General features: G+C 33.9%; 3 protein-coding genes across 3 annotated transcripts; 2 read left to right on the top strand and 1 right to left on the bottom strand.

Moving 5' to 3' along the window:
* On the top strand, positions 1-4,306 carry LOC107492279 (probable sugar phosphate/phosphate translocator At3g17430). The gene is made up of 10 exons (XM_016113281.3): positions 1-196; positions 1,214-1,319; positions 1,444-1,551; positions 1,727-1,758; positions 1,833-1,883; positions 2,155-2,216; positions 2,312-2,573; positions 2,912-3,177; positions 3,281-3,375; positions 3,793-4,306. Exons 2-10 carry the CDS (start codon positions 1,221-1,223, stop codon positions 3,952-3,954), a joined length of 1,137 nt encoding a protein of 378 aa, XP_015968767.1. The 5' UTR covers positions 1-196; positions 1,214-1,220; the 3' UTR covers positions 3,955-4,306.
* A 519-nt stretch (positions 4,307-4,825) lies between these two features.
* On the top strand, positions 4,826-7,403 carry LOC107492278 (uncharacterized). The gene is made up of 3 exons (XM_016113280.3): positions 4,826-5,151; positions 5,468-6,659; positions 6,960-7,403. The coding sequence occupies exons 1-3, from the start codon at positions 4,860-4,862 to the stop codon at positions 7,117-7,119; spliced, it is 1,644 nt and encodes a 547-aa protein (XP_015968766.1). The 5' UTR covers positions 4,826-4,859; the 3' UTR covers positions 7,120-7,403.
* A 3,179-nt stretch (positions 7,404-10,582) lies between these two features.
* On the bottom strand, positions 10,583-13,099 carry LOC107492334 (uncharacterized). Its single transcript, XM_016113341.2, has 6 exons — positions 12,822-13,099; positions 12,381-12,473; positions 11,823-11,853; positions 11,214-11,240; positions 10,984-11,116; positions 10,583-10,861 (listed from the first exon to the last, which is right to left on the bottom strand). The coding sequence occupies exons 1-6, from the start codon at positions 12,885-12,887 to the stop codon at positions 10,807-10,809; spliced, it is 405 nt and encodes a 134-aa protein (XP_015968827.1). The 5' UTR covers positions 12,888-13,099; the 3' UTR covers positions 10,583-10,806.
* Positions 13,100-18,817: the final 5,718 nt, after the last annotated feature.

Here is an 18,817-nt window from a genome sequence, read left to right as displayed (position 1 = left end):
AAATTTTAACAAAAAATCAAAAATAAAAATCTGTCCCCTTTGTACGTGAGGGACAAAGTATCGGATTTCTCGGCTGCTCTTCCCGGTTTTTGTAAGTTTGCGCTTGCACTCTGCACTCTCATTCTCAAACACATTCCATCTTTCGTGTCCCTTTCTCTTCATTCCCCCGATTCTGTTTTCCAGATCAGTTTAGCAGGTAAAACGTCTCTCCCTCCCCTCTCTCTCTCTCTCTCTCTCTCTCTCATTTATTATTATTATTGTTATTATGATTATTATATTTTTTTAATTTACCTTTATTAATAAATATTTATTGTTTGATTTTCGTTCGATTTCTTCTCATTGATGCCCACAGTGTCAGTGAATTTGATATTCTCACATTCTCACATTGAATCAAAACTGTGCGTCTGAAATCTGAATATACTTGACTCTTCACACACATAACGAATCCAACAGTGCTCTCGTCCTAGTTTTAGTTCTACGGCATTTTGATCCTACAAAATTTCCACTTGATGCTTTGCTTGCTCTGAATTTCGTAAAAGCAAACAATGGCTCCAAATTTATATAGATAAGCAATGTGCACTCTGGATTCTACTCTTCCAAATTTGAGTAATGCACTATAGTTGATTGATTTTCCTTGCTTTTTCAATTAACCTAGTGATCCTGCGGATTCTGATATTGAGGTGCATGTAAGTAATATTCATTCCAGAGTCTATTTTCATATCTCGTATCCGGTAGAAAGGAGTATGAAAGGGAAAGTTTCAATTGAAATATGTGCTAGACTGCTAGCTATGGATTCAAAAAAACTAAAAATAAAAATGTTATTTATTTTTGGAAATAGTTATAAGTTCAAGTGTAGAAGATATTACTAATGATTGCTTGATTCCAATAGAGTCTTGAAAACGGGAAAACTACTTTAGCTGGGTTTAGTAAGTTTTACTTTCTCCATTTTTTCCCTCATACAAGTTATTTGATTTCTCATGGTATCCCTCAACTTGGCAGAACAAGGACTAATCTATTGGAAATCTGAGGGGGAATTAAGGGTTTGTCTGACCAATGGGTTGTACCTCATTCAATTTATATTTACATGGGTCTTTGAAGAAGAATGATTGCTTAATGAAGTTCATTTCATCATACTGATAATAAGCAGGGATCAATGACTAGCTTTGTTTTGTCTAAATATGCTTGACATAATAGATTGCATTGGGTTTTGCAGGGTAGGTATGGCAGTAATGCCAATGATGACTAGGCAGCATGTGCTGACCTACGTCTACCTTCTACTTTACATATCTCTTTCATCGGGAGTTATTCTGTACAACAAGGCAAGGGATTGCTGATATGCCTGATAAATTCTTCCATTTATTTATTTTTGGTTATTTATCTTCTTACTGTAATATATTCTGCTCAACTCGATTTCCTTTTACAATGATCTTTGGTTTCTTGCAGTGGCTCCTCTCCACATTGCACTTTAATTTTCCATTTCCAATAACGCTCACTATGATCCATATGGCCTTTTCTGGTTCAGTGTCCTTTTTGCTTATTCGTGTTCTTAAGGTATGAATTTGTTGGAGCTTGTAATGTCATAGTTATGACTACCTTTCTCTTTATTCCCTGTTTATGTTATTTTGTTCAAACATTGCTGCTAAATTCTTAACATGCATTATTGAGAATCTAACAGAATTAACTAAATATTTTTCTTCGCTTTTTCCCTCCCACTTCACTGGTGCAGGTTGTATCACCGGTTAAAATGACATTTAATATGTAAGACTTCTACACACATCATGTTTCACATTTCTATTAATATTTTTGGCTTCAACAAAATGTCTGTTTTACAGATATGCTACTTGTGTGGTCCCTATAAGCGCCTTCTTTGCAGCAAGTCTGTGGTAAGCAATATGTCTGGGCGTGAAGATGTAATTTGACCAAAAGCCACTTATAGGTTGTGATGTGGGTGTGTTTGCACCTTAGTGGTCCCCATATTCAATTCTGTATTTCATTCTATTGACTGTAGTTGATTCATCATAAATTAAACAATTTTTGAAGTTAAAATATCATTAAACATTTAAACTATCTATTTGATAAGCTTGCTGTCACATTGTAGACTTCATTGCTTAGTTTATTGTATATATTGGCTTGATTACTTCATTGTCTATTTAGGTTTGGGAACACGGCATATTTATACATTTCTGTGGCCTTCATCCAGATGCTTAAGGCCCTGAGTAAGTTAATTTCTATTTTTCTCTCCTTGAAAATACCTTCCCCTAATGGATGATCCTCTTTCTTTCTTCTTTTTTACTAAACTTTAAATTTACAGTGCCAGTGGCAACATTTCTCACGGCTGTTGGCTGTGGGACTGAGAAATTAAGGTGTGATGTATTCACGAACATGGTGCTGATCAGCTTTGGAGTAGTCATTTCCTCCTATGGGGAAATTCATTTTAATGTGCTTGGTACACTTTACCAGGTCACAGGAATAATTGCTGAAGCTTTGAGGCTGGTCTTAACTCAAGTTCTTCTCCAGAAGAAGGGCTTGACACTAAACCCAATTACAAGCTTGTATTACATAGCACCCTGCAGGTAGTTTATTTTCTGGTATATTGGAATGCCCATATACCACTAATTGTATGTGGGAGGAAAAATAGAAATATAACATTTTGCTCTGTGGAATGCTTGTGTTGTTTTTTATATGTAATAATTGCAACTTTTACTAAATTTTTCAACTGAAGGAGATATTATTGCTTTTATGTTAATCTCAGTCATTAGCTTCTGCAGAAACGTCTGTGAAATTGTAAAAAACTTCTCTGCTTATTCTGTGTTGGATCCTGGTTGAATGTTACTTTATGATGCACTCATATTGATCTGGGAATGCGAGTTGTAAATAACTTCTTGCTGAGTAATGATCACATTCTATGCAGCTTTGGATTTCTTTTTATCCCATGGTATATCCTTGAGAAGCCTGAGATGGAAGATCCACATCTGCAGTTTGACTTCTGGATTTTTTTTACAAACGCTCTTTGTGCTCTGGCATTGAATCTGTCAACATTTGTGGTGATTGGTAGAACCGGAGCAGTAACTATTCGAGTGGCTGGGGTTTTGAAAGACTGGATACTTATAAGTCTTTCAACTGTCTTATTTCCTGAATCAAAGATTACTCCGCTTAATATCATTGGTTATGCTATAGGTAAATGCTTCTTTGTAGAAAACAGATGATAGTAATTTAAATTTCATGTTATCAACAGATTTCTATTTTGTGTCTCATTAGCGAATTACTTTTGAATGTGCAGCTCTAAGTGGTGTTGTTTTTTATAACTACCTGAAGCTCAATGAAGTACGCATATCTCAACCTCCTCCCCAAAGTATTCAAGATGACTCAGCTAAGGTCAGCCATTGTGTTTTTTTTTTTTCTTTCAGATCAATGAAATATGGGAGATTTAACTGTCCCTGGTTTTGTTGTCTTGGTTAAAAAAACTACTAGGTATTTCTCTATATTCTGTGAATTATCAGAATATTAAGGTGTTTGCTTTGACGAAGTTAGGAGTGAGGAAATTGAACAAGTTCTATCCATAATAACTAAAATTTCGATGTAACTTATAAAATCTTTTAATATTAAGGTTTTGAATGAATCAATTAAGTTTACGATTTAAGTCTTGTTATGATTTCATGTTTTACGTGTTTAATTTACTTTCACAATTTTACTTAAAATGTTGATTTTCTCTACCTAGGTTCTATCTCATCCTTTAACGAAGAATATTTGTTTATTCAACTGTTTGTTCTTTGCCTTTCTGAATAAATACAGGAGGACCTACTCCTAAGCGAGAAAAAGGCAGATGACGGTTTGAACAGCAAAGACAGGACCTCATGGAATGATTCTGTTTATGATAATGATTTTGACGAAGAAGCACCTTTAATGTCGTCTAAACGGATATCTCATCCGCATCTTGGAAGAAAGCCAGCTTAGCAGCAATCTAGCTTTGAGGCAAAGATCATGTCATCTTAGGGTTTAGAGGCAAATTGATATCTCATCTTGGAAGAGCGCAGAGAAACCAAATCATACACGCAAAAGATCATACACGCCTCCTTCCAAGAGAAAGGTAACAGAGAAGAGAGAAAACAAAGCGGAAGAACTATACATATTCTTTTAGCAGAGTTGAATATTTTTTATGTTCAAAGTATTCATTAGTCAAATGATTGATTCTTGTATAGGCTTGATTTGACTATTGGTTCCAATTCCCAATGGATCTCATGACTCTAATTGATGATTATTGAGTTAGCAGTTACAGCCAATATTTTAATCTATTTTATTTTTTTCAGTTTACTTTGTCATTGAAAGTACCCTAACTTATTGTTGGTTTTAAAGTTTCTCTTTTTTTAACCAAAAAATTTCTCTAGACTTTCAAATTTCAGTGCATGACATTGTAGGTTGATAATACTTTAAGAAAAATGCTGGTCAAAATATTTTTTTTTTCTCTTTATATTTGTCTTGCGTTTGCGTTAATAATGGCTAATGTTTTTTCTACTAAAAATGTTAATTTTCTAACATTTCTCATATTAAAGTTATTTTTTAATATTATCTATTTAAACATTTAATATACAAAATTTATTTTTACCAATATTGTCACATTAGTCAATATTAGTAAAAGTAATTCTTTAACTTTTTTATTTTAAAATACATTTTTAAGTAGGTAAAAGAGTCAACTTCAAAGTTCAAACAATAACTAATGGTGTTTAAAAATAAAAAACCCAAGAAAAACCAATAACTAACGGTGTGGAATACGGTACAAATTTAAATTCTTACCGTCAACGTTAGTAAAATGACAGCTCTATTAAGCGGTTAATCCCTCAGAAAAGAAAGGAACCGCGCCAATGACTGCTGAGGCCACCACCTCCAAAGGCACCGTGCTGGCTCGGTCGCTCAAGGAGGCTGAAATGCAGTATTCGTCGGCCAAGGTATCAGTGTGGTGGGACATAGAGAACTGCCCTGTGTCTCGTGGCTGCGACGCGCATTCGATCGCAAAGAACATCAGCTCCGCACTGGTTCGCATGAACTACTGCGGCCCCGTCTCCATCTCAGCGTACGGCGACACCAAACGCATTCCATCGTCCGTGCAGCACGCGCTCTCCAGCACCGGCATCTCCCTCAACCACGTTCCCGCAGGTACGCCTCATTGCTTCCACTTCGTTAAACCCTAGCCTCCATTTTCTTGATACAGATATATGTAATCTTTTTCTTGTTATATCTTCAACGTGTCATACGCGATATAGAAAATATTTCAAACTGAAAGATTTGTTTATATTCTCTGTTGAAGAGGTATTTGGAGTAATGCCGATGTTGTGTATTGAATTATATACTTCTTGAGCATGGAATGTGACTTGTTAATGTTTAGTATGATTAAGGGTGCATGGTGTGTGGATTGTTTTTTATTCGGTTTTGGATTGTGTGAGAGGTTTGGTTTGGTTTGGTTTCATTCTAGGTGTGAAAGATGCAAGTGACAAGAAGATTTTAGTTGATATGTTATTCTGGGCGGTGGACAACCCTGCTCCTGCGAATTATTTGCTTATTTCCGGAGATAGGGACTTCTCGAATGCCCTGCATCAGCTGCGCATGAGAAGGTACAACATTCTTCTCGCTCAACCACTAAAAGCTTCGGTGTCCCTCACTGCTGCTGCTAGGAGTGTGTGGCTCTGGACTAGCCTTTCTGCCGGTGGGCCACCACTATCCAGTGGCAGCTCGTCAAACATTGCAAGTAATACCCAAAGCTTTAGTTCTGAAACGGTTCAAAACCGTGTTTCTGAACCATCTCAACCAAGATTCAAAGAAAAATACACCAACTGCGATGCAAGCCAATTTCCAGAGAGTAAGACTAAGAACAATCATTGCTCTAATCCGGAACTTCCACAGGCAAAGTTGTTTCCCAGGGCTCCCCATGAATTCTTTTGTAATAAGCCCAACATCGCAACTATTAGTTCTGCACTTAGTCTTCCAAGCCACCAAGATCACTCAAAAAGCAGTGGTAGTAACTCTAGTGGTGGAATTCCTCATGATTCACAGAATAGCTTTTTGAGGCAAAACAACCTCCATGATCATCAGGAATCTAGACAAGATTATAGAATAAGTACTAGTCAGTCGCCTAATGTTGTCAGCTTAACTACATCAACAGAGCATAATCCACATGCCAGTCAAGCATCGTGTTATGAGAATGTGGACAAGGGGTCTTCTCGTAATTGTGAACAGTCTAACACTTCTTTGTCCAGCTTCATCCCTAATACCAGTTCTAGCGATATCTGGGGAGCTAAATTTCTACGACCACCTTCTGAGTACGACCAACATCTTATAGGCTGCATTCTGTTAACTTTAGACACCCTGAAGACTGAAAAGGTTATGCCTACTCACGGAAATATTTCTGATTGCATTCGATATGGAGATGTGAGATATCAGACAATCGATGCCAGGAAGGCTTTAGATTGTGCAATAGAGCACGGAATGGTAGTAAAACAAAGCATAGGTTCATTGAATTTTTATGTTAACAAAAATGGGAAACTCTGGAAGTGTGTGAACCCAATAGGTGGTTATCCTAATGATTTCTCAGACGCAACATGGGCTAGAATACAGCAATTCCTTTCTTCACCAACTGGAAAATCGTCAATTTTGGCATCCCGTTGCAGGTAGATATTTGTAAATTTTCTTGACCTTACCGCACTCCTTCGTATACATCAGGAGTCCATTGATGAGAAGGGGCTGGGGAAAGCTTGAACCCGATTCCTACGGTGATGAATATAGCGCAAACCAAAGAGAATCATGACTTTGAGTTGTACCAAGTCGGAAACCAAGCGGATTTATTTTTTGTCCCATAATTCTCCACTACTTTACATAAAATGATATGCCCTAGTTGTGCACTTTGTTTTTTTACCTTCTTGGAGAAAGCTTTATTACTAATATATTTATACTATTTTCGTTTTTGTTAGATATGAAGCATCGCTTATTCTTAGGAGATCATGCATGGAGAAGGAGGTTTTAGGTGATGTACTTAAGATTCTGGAGATGATAATCTCGGTCAAGAAGTGGATTATACATAACCATTCCGGGGAGTGGCAGCCGATTACTATTACACTTGAGCAGAGTTGAGATGTTGCAGAGAGTAGTTCTCCTGGTTCTGGTGTTAAACCAGATCAAAATCTGCTTAACGTCAATGGTTGCATACACATACACACAGATACATTCATACATATAGTTAATGGAAGGAAAGAAGGTTGGATAGATCAAATGATCAATGTGAGGTTTCTTTGAAAATCTGTGGAAAACCGAAGACGCAGGGACGGCATACATATTATGAATATAAATATGCCGTTGATCAAATTTTGCTTTTATTAGGTTAACCCAATTGTGTAGCATCGGAGTTGAACCAAATATCTGAGGTTAGGAAGATGTTCCCTTTTTTTTTCTTTTTTTCTTTTTTTTTTATGAAAAATAGAAAGTTAGTGGGATGAAAAGATGATATTTCCCTCTATATACCAAACTATGTTGGTAGTCTCAAATGGTTATAGAAAATTGTAGTTTAGACGATTAAGTGCTGCCCATCTCAAATTGTCGCTTTCACATTCAATTTTTTTTTTCAAGTTGCTTCTCACATCACCATTGTTCACTATTCCATTTTTAAAATACGTCTTTGTATGTATATATAGAACTAGGGGTGTTCGTGGTCAGGCCCAGACCCGAACTTTTCAGGAACTAATTTGGTGTGATTTTACTGGGTCTAGGGTCGGGTAAGGGTCTCAAAAATAGACCTGGTCATTATTTCGAGTCGGGTCTAGTCCATGGCTTGGGTTATCCGAATTCGGCTCGGTGGTCTAGTCATCATTAACAATTAATATTTTGTGTTATTAGTGATGGATGATGGCTATTCTTATGTGGGCATCTTCTTTTGTGAAGGTGATAGCAGGCAGATCGGGCGTTTCAGCTTTTTCGCCGACCTGGTATACCTCTTTCAAATGTCTCTTGCAGAATGATTTTGTTGATCCCCCCGTAAATCTTATAGCAATCATGTGGATGTGTCTCTCATAGATTCGTGGTGGCCGATATTGCCAAACCCTCTCTTCTTCATCTCTTTTCCTCTTGCTCAGATCGTCCAGCCTCTCTGCTAAATACCTATCCAACTGACTTTCCCTAACAAATTTTTTAATCACATTTTTTAAATCATAACAATCATTGGTGGAATTGTTGTAGATTTTATGGTACTCGCAGTATTTTGACCGACTTTTATCTTTTTTGTTTTTAATTTATTTGGGAGGTGGAATCTTTTCTGTGTGGCACATCTCAGTATAGACATCCACAAGGGATACTCGCAATGGGGGTATAGTTGTGATGCCTTCGAGTTTTGTCCGAGCTGTATTCTTCCTTTTTCTTTAGTTTTTTCTCTTTGTCTCGAGTTGGATATTGATTATGTTGTCTTGGGGCAGGCTCTCTTAATCGAGCAGTTTCTTTCATGTTGTTATACTTTTTAGTTCGCTTTTGCACCTTGTACAAAGAGGTCAGGTACCTCTTTGATATGGACTGAGAAAATGGAGCTTCTTTAAGGTCATTAACTAGTCCCATAATGATTACTTCGGTGGATAGGTTTTGAATCTCCAAACACGTCTTGTTGAATCTTTTCATATAGACCCGTAGAGATATTTCGATTTCTTGCTTTACTCCTAAGATGGTTGGAACATGTTTAAACTTATCTTTTTGGATGAAAATCATGTAAGGAAATTTTTTGCCAAATCGTCAAAGCAGGTGACCGATTTAAGTGGTGGATTGTCAAACCATTTTATTGTCTCCTTGGTTAACGTAGTCGAGAAAATTTTGCAGCGAGTTGTATCTGACGTGTCTGTCAAATACATACGACTTTTGAAATTACTCAGATGATGTCTCGGGTCGATCTTTCCATCATAGACGTCCATGTCTGGCCTTTTAAAGTTTCGAGGAACTTTGTCCCGCATGATTTATTCTATGAATGAATCTTCTCCTGCTAGAGGCGTCTCTTCTCGAGCAGCTCGAATTCCAGTTTCAAGAGTTTTTCTTCTAATGTCCTTCACCGACGTACCTCCCTTTCCAGGGCTCTTTCAAACTCTCTTTGTCGCTCTAGCTCCTACTCGAGTTGTTCTAACCGACTTTGATGTTCGTGGACAAATCCTATAATTTCTGTGGGATCTCTTGGGCCAGATCCTTCAGGTCGATGAACTTCTGCTTTTGAGCTTATCCTGTGTCCTTCCGAATTTTGACGGATGTGTGTCTTTGGCAACACCTTTCCCTTTATCAATTCGAGGGGGTATGACTAATGCTCGCTCATCATTATATTGCTCTTCTTCTAGGGTTTCGTAATCGGAAGCCGTGTGCCCATCTTCTGGGATGTCGTCCCCTATCATATGGTCTTGATTTTCAAGTACTCGACAATGGCGCCAATGTTTCGAGGCTTACCTAGAACCAGGGTGATTTGGGCTTGGATGCGAGATCCAGACGCCTTTGAGTGCAGTGTCTGATGTCTTCTCCTGCAGGGATAAAGCCGTCCGAGTTCTTCGTGGGGAGGTGGGAGTGGTACTTGCAAGGGACTCCAATGCATAAGTTAGCGTGAGTTTAAGGCAAGTTTTTAGTAGATTGAAGTTCGAAAAATATCTAAGGGTGTAAGGATATTTATAAGTGTAGAGATAGGGGTAGGTTTAATGATGGATTTGTTACTCCCTTTTATCGGTGAGGTTATTAAGATCTCCTTTTTAGATGAGTAGGAGAGATTGTAGGAGTTGGTTGGGATTCATCTTATTTGAATAAGTCGGGCCAAGTTGTCGCCGCGTGGACCGACTTTTATGAGGTTGGATAGGTCTCAAAGTGTGATTTGGAATCTTGCTCTGTAGACTGGACTTCTAATCATTTTAGGCCTGAGTAAATTATGGATCAGGTATGAACACTGCCCAAAAATAAAAAGTGAAACAAAGAAAGCAAATAGACGATATTGTTGTGTGTTAATTGTTATTTAAAGGGTAAAGTGTACTTTTTGTCATTGAAGTTTGGCAAAAGTTTTAAAAATATCCCTAAATTTTATTTTGTTTCAATTTTGTCCCAAAAATTTTCGATTTGCATCAAATATACCATTAACGGCTAAATTTTCAAAAAAGTTAAGACCAATTTAACAATAACGCATGAAAATTATGCTTGATTTGCTTGTGTTGAGGGTTGTTCTTATGAAATTGTTGTTGAATTAGTCTTAAATTTTTTAAAAAATTAGCCACCTGGGATATATTTAATACAAATAAAAAATTTTGGGGACAAAATTTAAACAAAATAAAACTTAAAGATTTTTTTAAAACTTTTGTCAAACTTCAGAATAAACAATATACTTTACCTTTATTTAAAAATTGCAATACTAAAAATATATTTCAAAATATTCAGTTAAAAATATCCACACTACAAATAAAATTAACAAAAGTCAATTTCACAACTCATCTTAAAAGATCACAATGAAACCATCAGTGCATGTCTTACATCAGTCACCATCCAAATTTCCAGACACTCAACTAAATAAATTGTTTAAGAAAAATATGCAGACTAGCTTCACTTTCAAAAAATCGCCTTCAATTGAATCCAGATGGATTAGAAACACAATCAATTATAATTACATAACTTTATTTGATTCACTTTCACTTACATTCACGAATAGCTATGGTTTGAATGTATTATATATCATATATACTACAACATTGCCCCCTTATTACAGCAAAATATATCACTTGAAGGAATCAAACATCAAGAAAATGGTTTGCATTCCAACTTAAGACTCCATCAAGGTAGAAATGGATTGTGTGATGGGTATTCTTCCTTTTGTTTTTTGTAAGCCCTGCAAAACATTAGCAGAAAAGGATGTGTTGTGTCAATGAACAAACAACATACTTTATTTGTAAATAAAACCAGAACTGAAAATGAATCTGCCATATGATTGGTTGTCAATTGTCATATCACCTTGAAGCATTGAAACCTCCAAGTGCAACAGTTCCCAGAATGATACAAATGAAGGGAACTTTAATCAGAGCATGGTTTTTACTTCCTCCTTGACCCCTAGGGACTCCAGTTCTAACAACTCGTGAATACTGAACTGTACAGAAAATATGCCAAATAAAATTAAGGAAAAAAGGAAAGTGAACAGAACAAGTTTAAGTCATATTCCAAAGGGATTTGGGAGAAACATTTACCAGAGTCTGAAATTCCTCCTCTCCCACCTGTTTCAGGAATTTTGTTCAGAAAGACTAATACACAGTTACACACGAATGAAGTTGCTAATTTTGTTAAAACTCTTACACTCTCGAGGTATTTTTCAAGGGAGATAAATCAACAAATCCATCGAATAAGACAAAAGAAACAGAAGAATACAAGTTTGAATTGCCAGGCTACACTAGAATAACAAGTCAACGGTTACATTCAAGTTAAAATTCTGTAAGGATGGAGGCAAAATAATGAAATATGCAGAAAAATACATGTGAGCATATTTGCTTCGCAGTCGGTCAATAGCAGCATTTTAATGTACATTTATGGAATTATGGGAACCATGAAAACTGTCTGGGAAAGCTGATCCTTCCCAGAATACTACTGACATGATCTAAAATAATGAGTTTCTGCAAATTTTCATTTCCCATAATCTGGTTATATACTCCAAGTCTCAAGCAAAACACTAATTCTGAATTTTGAGCATAGGGTAGGCCACCTTAGAATGCTATAAGTACATCATTTTAAATTTTCAAACAAAAGTCTAAAAAGGGACTCTGGAATGAATAAACTATGAGTCAAGGGATCTCGAAATTTACCAGATAGCAAGCATGCGTATGCTTCCGAAATCTGCAGGGGTAAAAAATGTTCAGTTAATCTTTTAATTTACCAGCCAGGGAATGTGGATATAAGAATGGCTAAAGGAACGACCATCCAACTTGAGAAAAAACAACTCTCAGTTCAATTTAATTTAACACCCAAAAAACAAGGGTAGATTTTGGCGTTCCTTGCCAATGCCTAGAGAAAGAATTGGGTGGGGGGAAAATCCAATTCAAATGAGATTTTTTGATCCTTTGTTTAAGGAATAAATAATATGACTATGAACTCCATTCATGAGTCGTGACATAGGAGGCCATAAAGGAAACTGGATGTTATTATCTTATCTACAAAATAACAGACTCATGTATCAGTCTATAAAGAGAGCATGTTCTGCTATCTGCTATGTTAACACACTGAAGTAGTAGGCTTATATTGTAGTCTAACTTCAAATAAAGTATATAAAGGCACCAACAAATTCACAGCTAGTTATAAAAATGCACACACCATCCAAAATTCCCTTGAAAGTTGCATACATGTTATAGAACTGAAATGCTCACCAGTTTAAACTTAGATTCCGCAAGAGGCTTTTCATGAGTTGGGAATAGGTCAGGGTGAGATTCCCAAACTTTCTTCTTGTAAGCTGATTTGACCTAAACAAAAGAAGAGTCAGAATTTTCACAAATAAAACGAGGGCAGAAGCAGAGTAATCTGATCAAGCTCCTTTTTTTTTCCTTTAATTTTTTTAACTTTTAAAAAAGACTGATTAACGTTCAAAGATTATGCATTATGAAGATACCAAATCCAACGAATCAAACAAACTAAACCGCTGGGAATCAGAGAAACAAGTACCGGAGCTAATAATAAGAACTGGGTAAGCATAAAAAACGCAAAATGAATTTATGGAAAGAGGAAAGTTTGAATTGGCAATCGCAATTGAAGGATTGAATTGGAAACCCTAAGCAGTAGCTAGTAGAAAAAGGAAGGATTTTGTATCAAACCTGGGAGGTGGTGGGACGTATATTAGGTGGGAAACCGAGCAAGATTCTGGCTTCATTGGCGTCCATTTTGAGATGAAATTGTAGCAGCAGAAACCATTTGGCGGGTTCACTCACAATCAGTGTGAACCTTTAAGCCTCAGCCTCAAAGGGTGAAGGGGTTTACCGGTTTAGTTTGCTTGTTGCATATCGCAGATGCAGAGAGAGAGAGAGAGAGAGAGAGAGATATGTAATTAACAGAGACAAAATTTTCAATTTTATTGGTAACTAAAATTTGTGGTACAAATCCATGCACGACAAGTTTGTTTTTGAGAAGGTCTCAATCATCAGCATTTTTTTTTAAATTTAGGTAATATTTAATTATTAAAAATATGTATAATTTTATATTATTAAATATAATTTTATACTATTAAATAAAAATATTAATAATAATTAATTAGTGATTATAAATTATAAAATATAATGACTCTTAGCATTACTCTTTTCTTTTATTTTTTATTGGTAAAAATTCAATTACAGTCAATTTCATGTAAAATAATAATTAAAAGTTATTAGATAATTTAATTGATTTGACTAAATTTTTATCTAATCTTTTTCAACTATTAATTTCACGTTAAGTACTTGAATTTTCACCCTTCTCAATTTTTCGCGTTAAACAAATTAAGAAAGAAAAAGAAAAATGGTGGATGACGGGATGAAGTATAATAAGGATTAAGTAATAAAAATATGAGAAGACAAGTTTTTTTTTGCTTTTTACCAACTGATTTTATTGATTTTTAAATAAAATAAAATAATTAATATTAAATAATAATATTTTTCTCACTAATTTATTTTATTTTTAAAAAATTAGGTGATTCAGTTGGTTTAATAATCTTCCATTCAATTATTTTCGGTTCAACCAAAAATCTAAGTTTGATAAATAATTAAATAATGTCATCTTTTGTATTCTTATTGTCTAGTTATAAAAATTCTTCTAATAATATTTTACGTTTACATTTTAGAATTCTCTAAAAATAAATTATTTTCAGTCAAATTAAAGAGATAAATACTAAATCAGTAGTACTCGAAAGATTCTGTTACGGACAAAATAGTACCTAACTTTTATTATTGACAAAATAGTCCCTAAACAATTTTAAAATTTGACAAGTATATCTCCGAGTTCGCCGGAACAAATCTCTGACAAACACAATGCTAATATGGCTACCGTATATTTGGTGACTTGACAAACCACCCCAAACCTTAATCCATCCTCCCTTCCCATCGCACACTACTCCTTCCTTTCCCTTCCCATCACAACCCCCTTCCCTCCCTCTCTCTCCCCATCACAGCCCTCTCTCCCTCTTTAACACACTCCCCTCCTCTCCCTCCCCAACGCACTTCCCCCTCTCCCTCCCCAATGGTTCCCTTTCATTGGCGCTATCGCCACTAGCGCAAAACGTAAAATGCTGAAGATGCAGGCTTGTCAACGCCATTAAGTTCAGCAATTTCGAGAACAACATATTTTTATAGATATAACCCCTAGGACAAACAGAGAGCTTTAAAGACGTCAACGTTTTGCACGAGAAAATCGCCTGAGAAATGTGAACGATATGGCATTTCATCGAGATACCTAAGTTGCGAACCTTATGCGAGATCGCGTAATTGGCAATTCTTTTGAGGACGTGAGGCACAATGCAACAATGGCGCTCAAAATCGAGGTTGAGGACGGCAGAGGAGGTGTCGCGACAGCAAGAAGGGTGGAGACAGATTTCGTGAAGGTTTTGAAGGTCTAGAAGTGGGAAGAGTGAAGAGTGAGGGTTGGGAGTAAGCTTCTAGAGATTCCTTTAGCGGAACGAGAGGACGCAGGTTTGGACGGCGTGTTTGGCGTTCACAAAGAAGAGCACGTGGAGGAGGACGCAATCGGGTAAGTCGTTGAGTCTGTCTTTAGGATTGTGTTTCAGTGTGCCTTGGTCTTTTGCTGTTGGGCGAAAATGGCATATTGTATTTTGAAGAAGACATTGGTGTCGGTTTCTCAGGTGGAGGGAGATCGAAGACGGTGGTGGAAGACTATTATACTGCTATGGTTGGCTATTATTATTAGAGCAAAACACCAATAAAATAAGAACTGGAACAGCAAATCAGTAGAGAGAAGGGGAAACCATTCTTGGCGTGAGAGAGATTAAGGGGAAAACATTTGGGGAGGGAGAGAAGGGCAGTGCATTACAGAGGGAAGGGTTAGTTGGAGGGGGTTTGCCAAGTTCCCAAACCACGGTGGCCACGTTAATATTGTGGTTGCTGGAGATGTGCTCCGATGAGTTCAGGAGTACGCTTGTCAAATTTTAAAATTTTTTAGGAATTATTTTGTCAATAACAAAAGTCAGGTATCATTTTGTTAGTGTCTAAATCTTTCGGGTACCGATTTGGTATTTACCTCAAAATTAAAACTAAAAGAAATTCATTATTATTGTTTACACTAGTAGTGTATGTTACGACTTTAACAGAATAAATTGCATTACGAATTCAAAATTTTTACTCATGCTTGTATAAATTACATCTTTTATGGCTAATATATCGAACTTCTTTAATATTAAATTTAATTAAATTTTATTTTTAATTTTTAAATAAATTTTAATTTTTTTCTTCTATAATTTCAATTTTTTACAACAGAATATTATTTAATTTATTTTTTAATTTTTTTAATAAAAAATAAATTTTTTTAGAATGAAAGTAATGTGGTTAAGAATAAAATTTAAAAAATAAATTTATTTAGAATGAAAATAATGTGATTAAGAGTAATTTATTTTCTTTTTTTTTTCTTTTTTTTGCAAGTTTATGTATTAGTCACTTTACACATATTTCATGATGAGTAAAACTTTTTAAGAGTAAAATTAAGAAAAAAAATTAACTTAGAATAAAAGTAATGTGATTAACAGTAATTTACTTAGATGTGATTAAAAAATAATTGAATAACTATGTATCGTAAAAAATTAAATATTATTGAAGAATAAGATTAAAATTTATCTCAAAGTTAAAAATGAAGTTTATTCAAATTAAACATTAAAGAAGTTTGATACATTAGAGACAAAAAAGAATAATTTGTAATTTATAATATATTTTCATACTCATTTTTTTTGAAAGTTTATATATTAGTCATTCTACAAGTATTTTATGATTATTTAAAAATCTTAAATTCGTAATATAATTTATTCTGATAAATTTTTTATTTTTTATTTTATTTGATTTGATAATTTTTTTAAGAATAATGTATCGTTTTTTGTTTCTAATGTTTTCGTCCTATATGTGTTGTGAAAGCCAACAAAGACTCACTCAGATAAATCTAAATCTAATATGTTTTTAATGTTTAAACTTAAAAATTATTGTGCAATAAAAACAAGAGATGAGAATTGAATTTAAATATTTTAAGTTATAATAAATTATTTGAACCAACTAAATTATTTTTTATTTTAAAAAAAATACTATTAACTTTTTTATAAAAAAATTAAAAGATAAGAACCTGTTATCTCAACTAAACTCCGCCCTGAATCCACCCGTCTTTCAAAGATTCATACATAGAAACATTGAGACCTACATATGGTATCTGCAAAATGCCAAAACAAAGTATATTAACAAAGAAGAACATATGGAAATCTTTTAAAAACATAAAGAATGAAAAATAAGTTTTGGTTCAAAGGTGTTAGCAGAAATAAAAGTCAACACAATTTTAGCTCAAGAATAAAAAGAGAGTTGTGTGCGTAGTACATACAACTCCTATGACCGATTGTATGTTGACAGAGCATGAAAAATTCCTCTGTATTGGTGTTACAAAATTATGGAAGATAAATTAAAAAGTTATAGCCAGCAAAATAAACCATTCACTGTGCTAACTCATCTTCCATAAAAAACACTAGTAGAAATAATTACAAATGAAGTAAAAATCCTAAGGATCTTCCTTTTAACAATACCCGGACAGTTAGCAGACCTTGCCCTATTAGAATATAATTAGAATAAATTAAAATCAATTAGAATTATTTAATATATTTAAATATTTATTATAAAATATTATATTTTTATTATATAAATTTTTTTAACACTTATAAATATTTTTTGATATTATATTATTTTAAGATAATTTAAATACACTCAATAATACACAATTTTTTTTTTTTTCAGTTTAGTCTCCATGTCCATACTGTAAGTTGCAAACGTGGCAATGATTCCAGTACATGCGCCGGCTCCAAGACGCAAACGGATGCAAAATTATTTTATAAATTTCTCTTAAAGAACTAACATGCATGCGCCTTGGTTAAGAAACTTTTAAAAGGACAAAACATGTTCTAATGACGTTTAGATGCGTCATAGAGTGATCTCACGAGAAATGCTGTCATTGTATGGTTTACAGTTTGTTGCCGATAGAGCTACAAAATACCCCTGCATTAGTATTAAGCAATAGTTTCAGGTAGACTGCTATTGACTAAAACACAATGGCAACAGAAAAATAAGATAAATATCGGAACATAAAAGCATACTTGGATGCTTCCTCATAGCTTAAGAACTTCACTATCCAATCTTTTGAGAATTAAATTAACACAAACATCACGATTTTGACCATTAACGCCTATTGTATAAAGTCTTAATACAAGATTGATGTTTTAATGCATTGGAAAAAATATATAAAAACTTTATCTTTTTGGTACTTTTTATTAGATGTTTCTTTTAGCATGTTTTTAACTAGTATGTTCCTCGTTAAAAAGATTCTAATTATAATACTAACTTTCCATTTCTTTTAATCAGAGTCGGACGAAAAGCGTTTCATTTAAAGTTTTACTAAACTAAGTTGAATGATAATGTATAGTTATTACAAAGTATGTACCAAAAGTAATTATCTATTTGTATTTGCAAATTAATAATTATAATTAGAGATAAAGTTTACATGATTCAACAATAAACATTGCATAGGATAACAATATCGAGTACGTAAAATGTTGTTCAATATATAGCCTACATATGTATCATGTATGTATTTGTTTTCATCATTTTATCGTACGAAATCAACATCATATATATCCGCATAGATCCTGTAATATTGTGGATGAATTTATCTGAATTTTCTTTAAATTTATTTTTCACTCCAAACAGTATAAATAAAAAAATTTAAAACAATGCTATATAATATATAAAAACTCATGTATAATTATTTTTATGTAAAATTAATAACTAAAAATTATTAAATAATAATTTTTAGTTATTAATTTTATATAAAAATAACTTCATATAAATTTTAACATAAAATTGATTAATTTTAGTAATATTTTATATTTTAAATACTAAATTTTAATTATAATTTTACATATTGACTAATATTAATAAAAAATTAATTTCCTGACATTTATCAAAGGCTTTTATACACCGTTGATGCACAACTATAAACACATTGTAGAGACATGCTTGAGCTTAATTAAATAACGATAATTAACGATAGTGTTAAGAAATATAATATTTAAAATTATACAATTATTTTAATAATAATTAATAAATATTAAATAAAGTAATTTTTTATTGTCTTTTAAATATTATTAATTAAATAATATCATGTATGTAATTTGTTTTCATCATTTTATCGTACAAAATCTACATCGTATCACATAGATGCTGTAATATTATGTATGAATTTATCTTGATTTCTTCAAATTTAGTTATGAGAGACATGCATGCCTTAATTAACCGTCCCCATTCCTCTTCCGTTAAGAGCTCACACCACATGCACGTACAGATCAAAAGCTTTTGCGAAAGAAAAGGTAAATCTCTAACTGTCTCTGTTTATCATCCTTTTTTTAGTAATATCAATCACTATTTAAACCCCACCCTCCTCCATTCTTCTTCACCACTCTCCATACCCACAACCATTAGGGTAGGAAGGTTCTTCCTTCCCTAGTTTATTTTTAGGATTTTTTTTCTTTTTTCCTTCTCCTCTCGGATATCAGTATCAGTATCTTTACTCAAACTTTCACCGGAGGTTAATT

This window comes from Arachis duranensis, chromosome 6 (genome assembly GCF_000817695.3).
Source record: "Arachis duranensis cultivar V14167 chromosome 6, aradu.V14167.gnm2.J7QH, whole genome shotgun sequence".
NCBI lineage: Eukaryota > Viridiplantae > Streptophyta > Magnoliopsida > Fabales > Fabaceae > Arachis > Arachis duranensis.
This window is presented reverse-complemented; position numbering and strand designations above follow the sequence as displayed.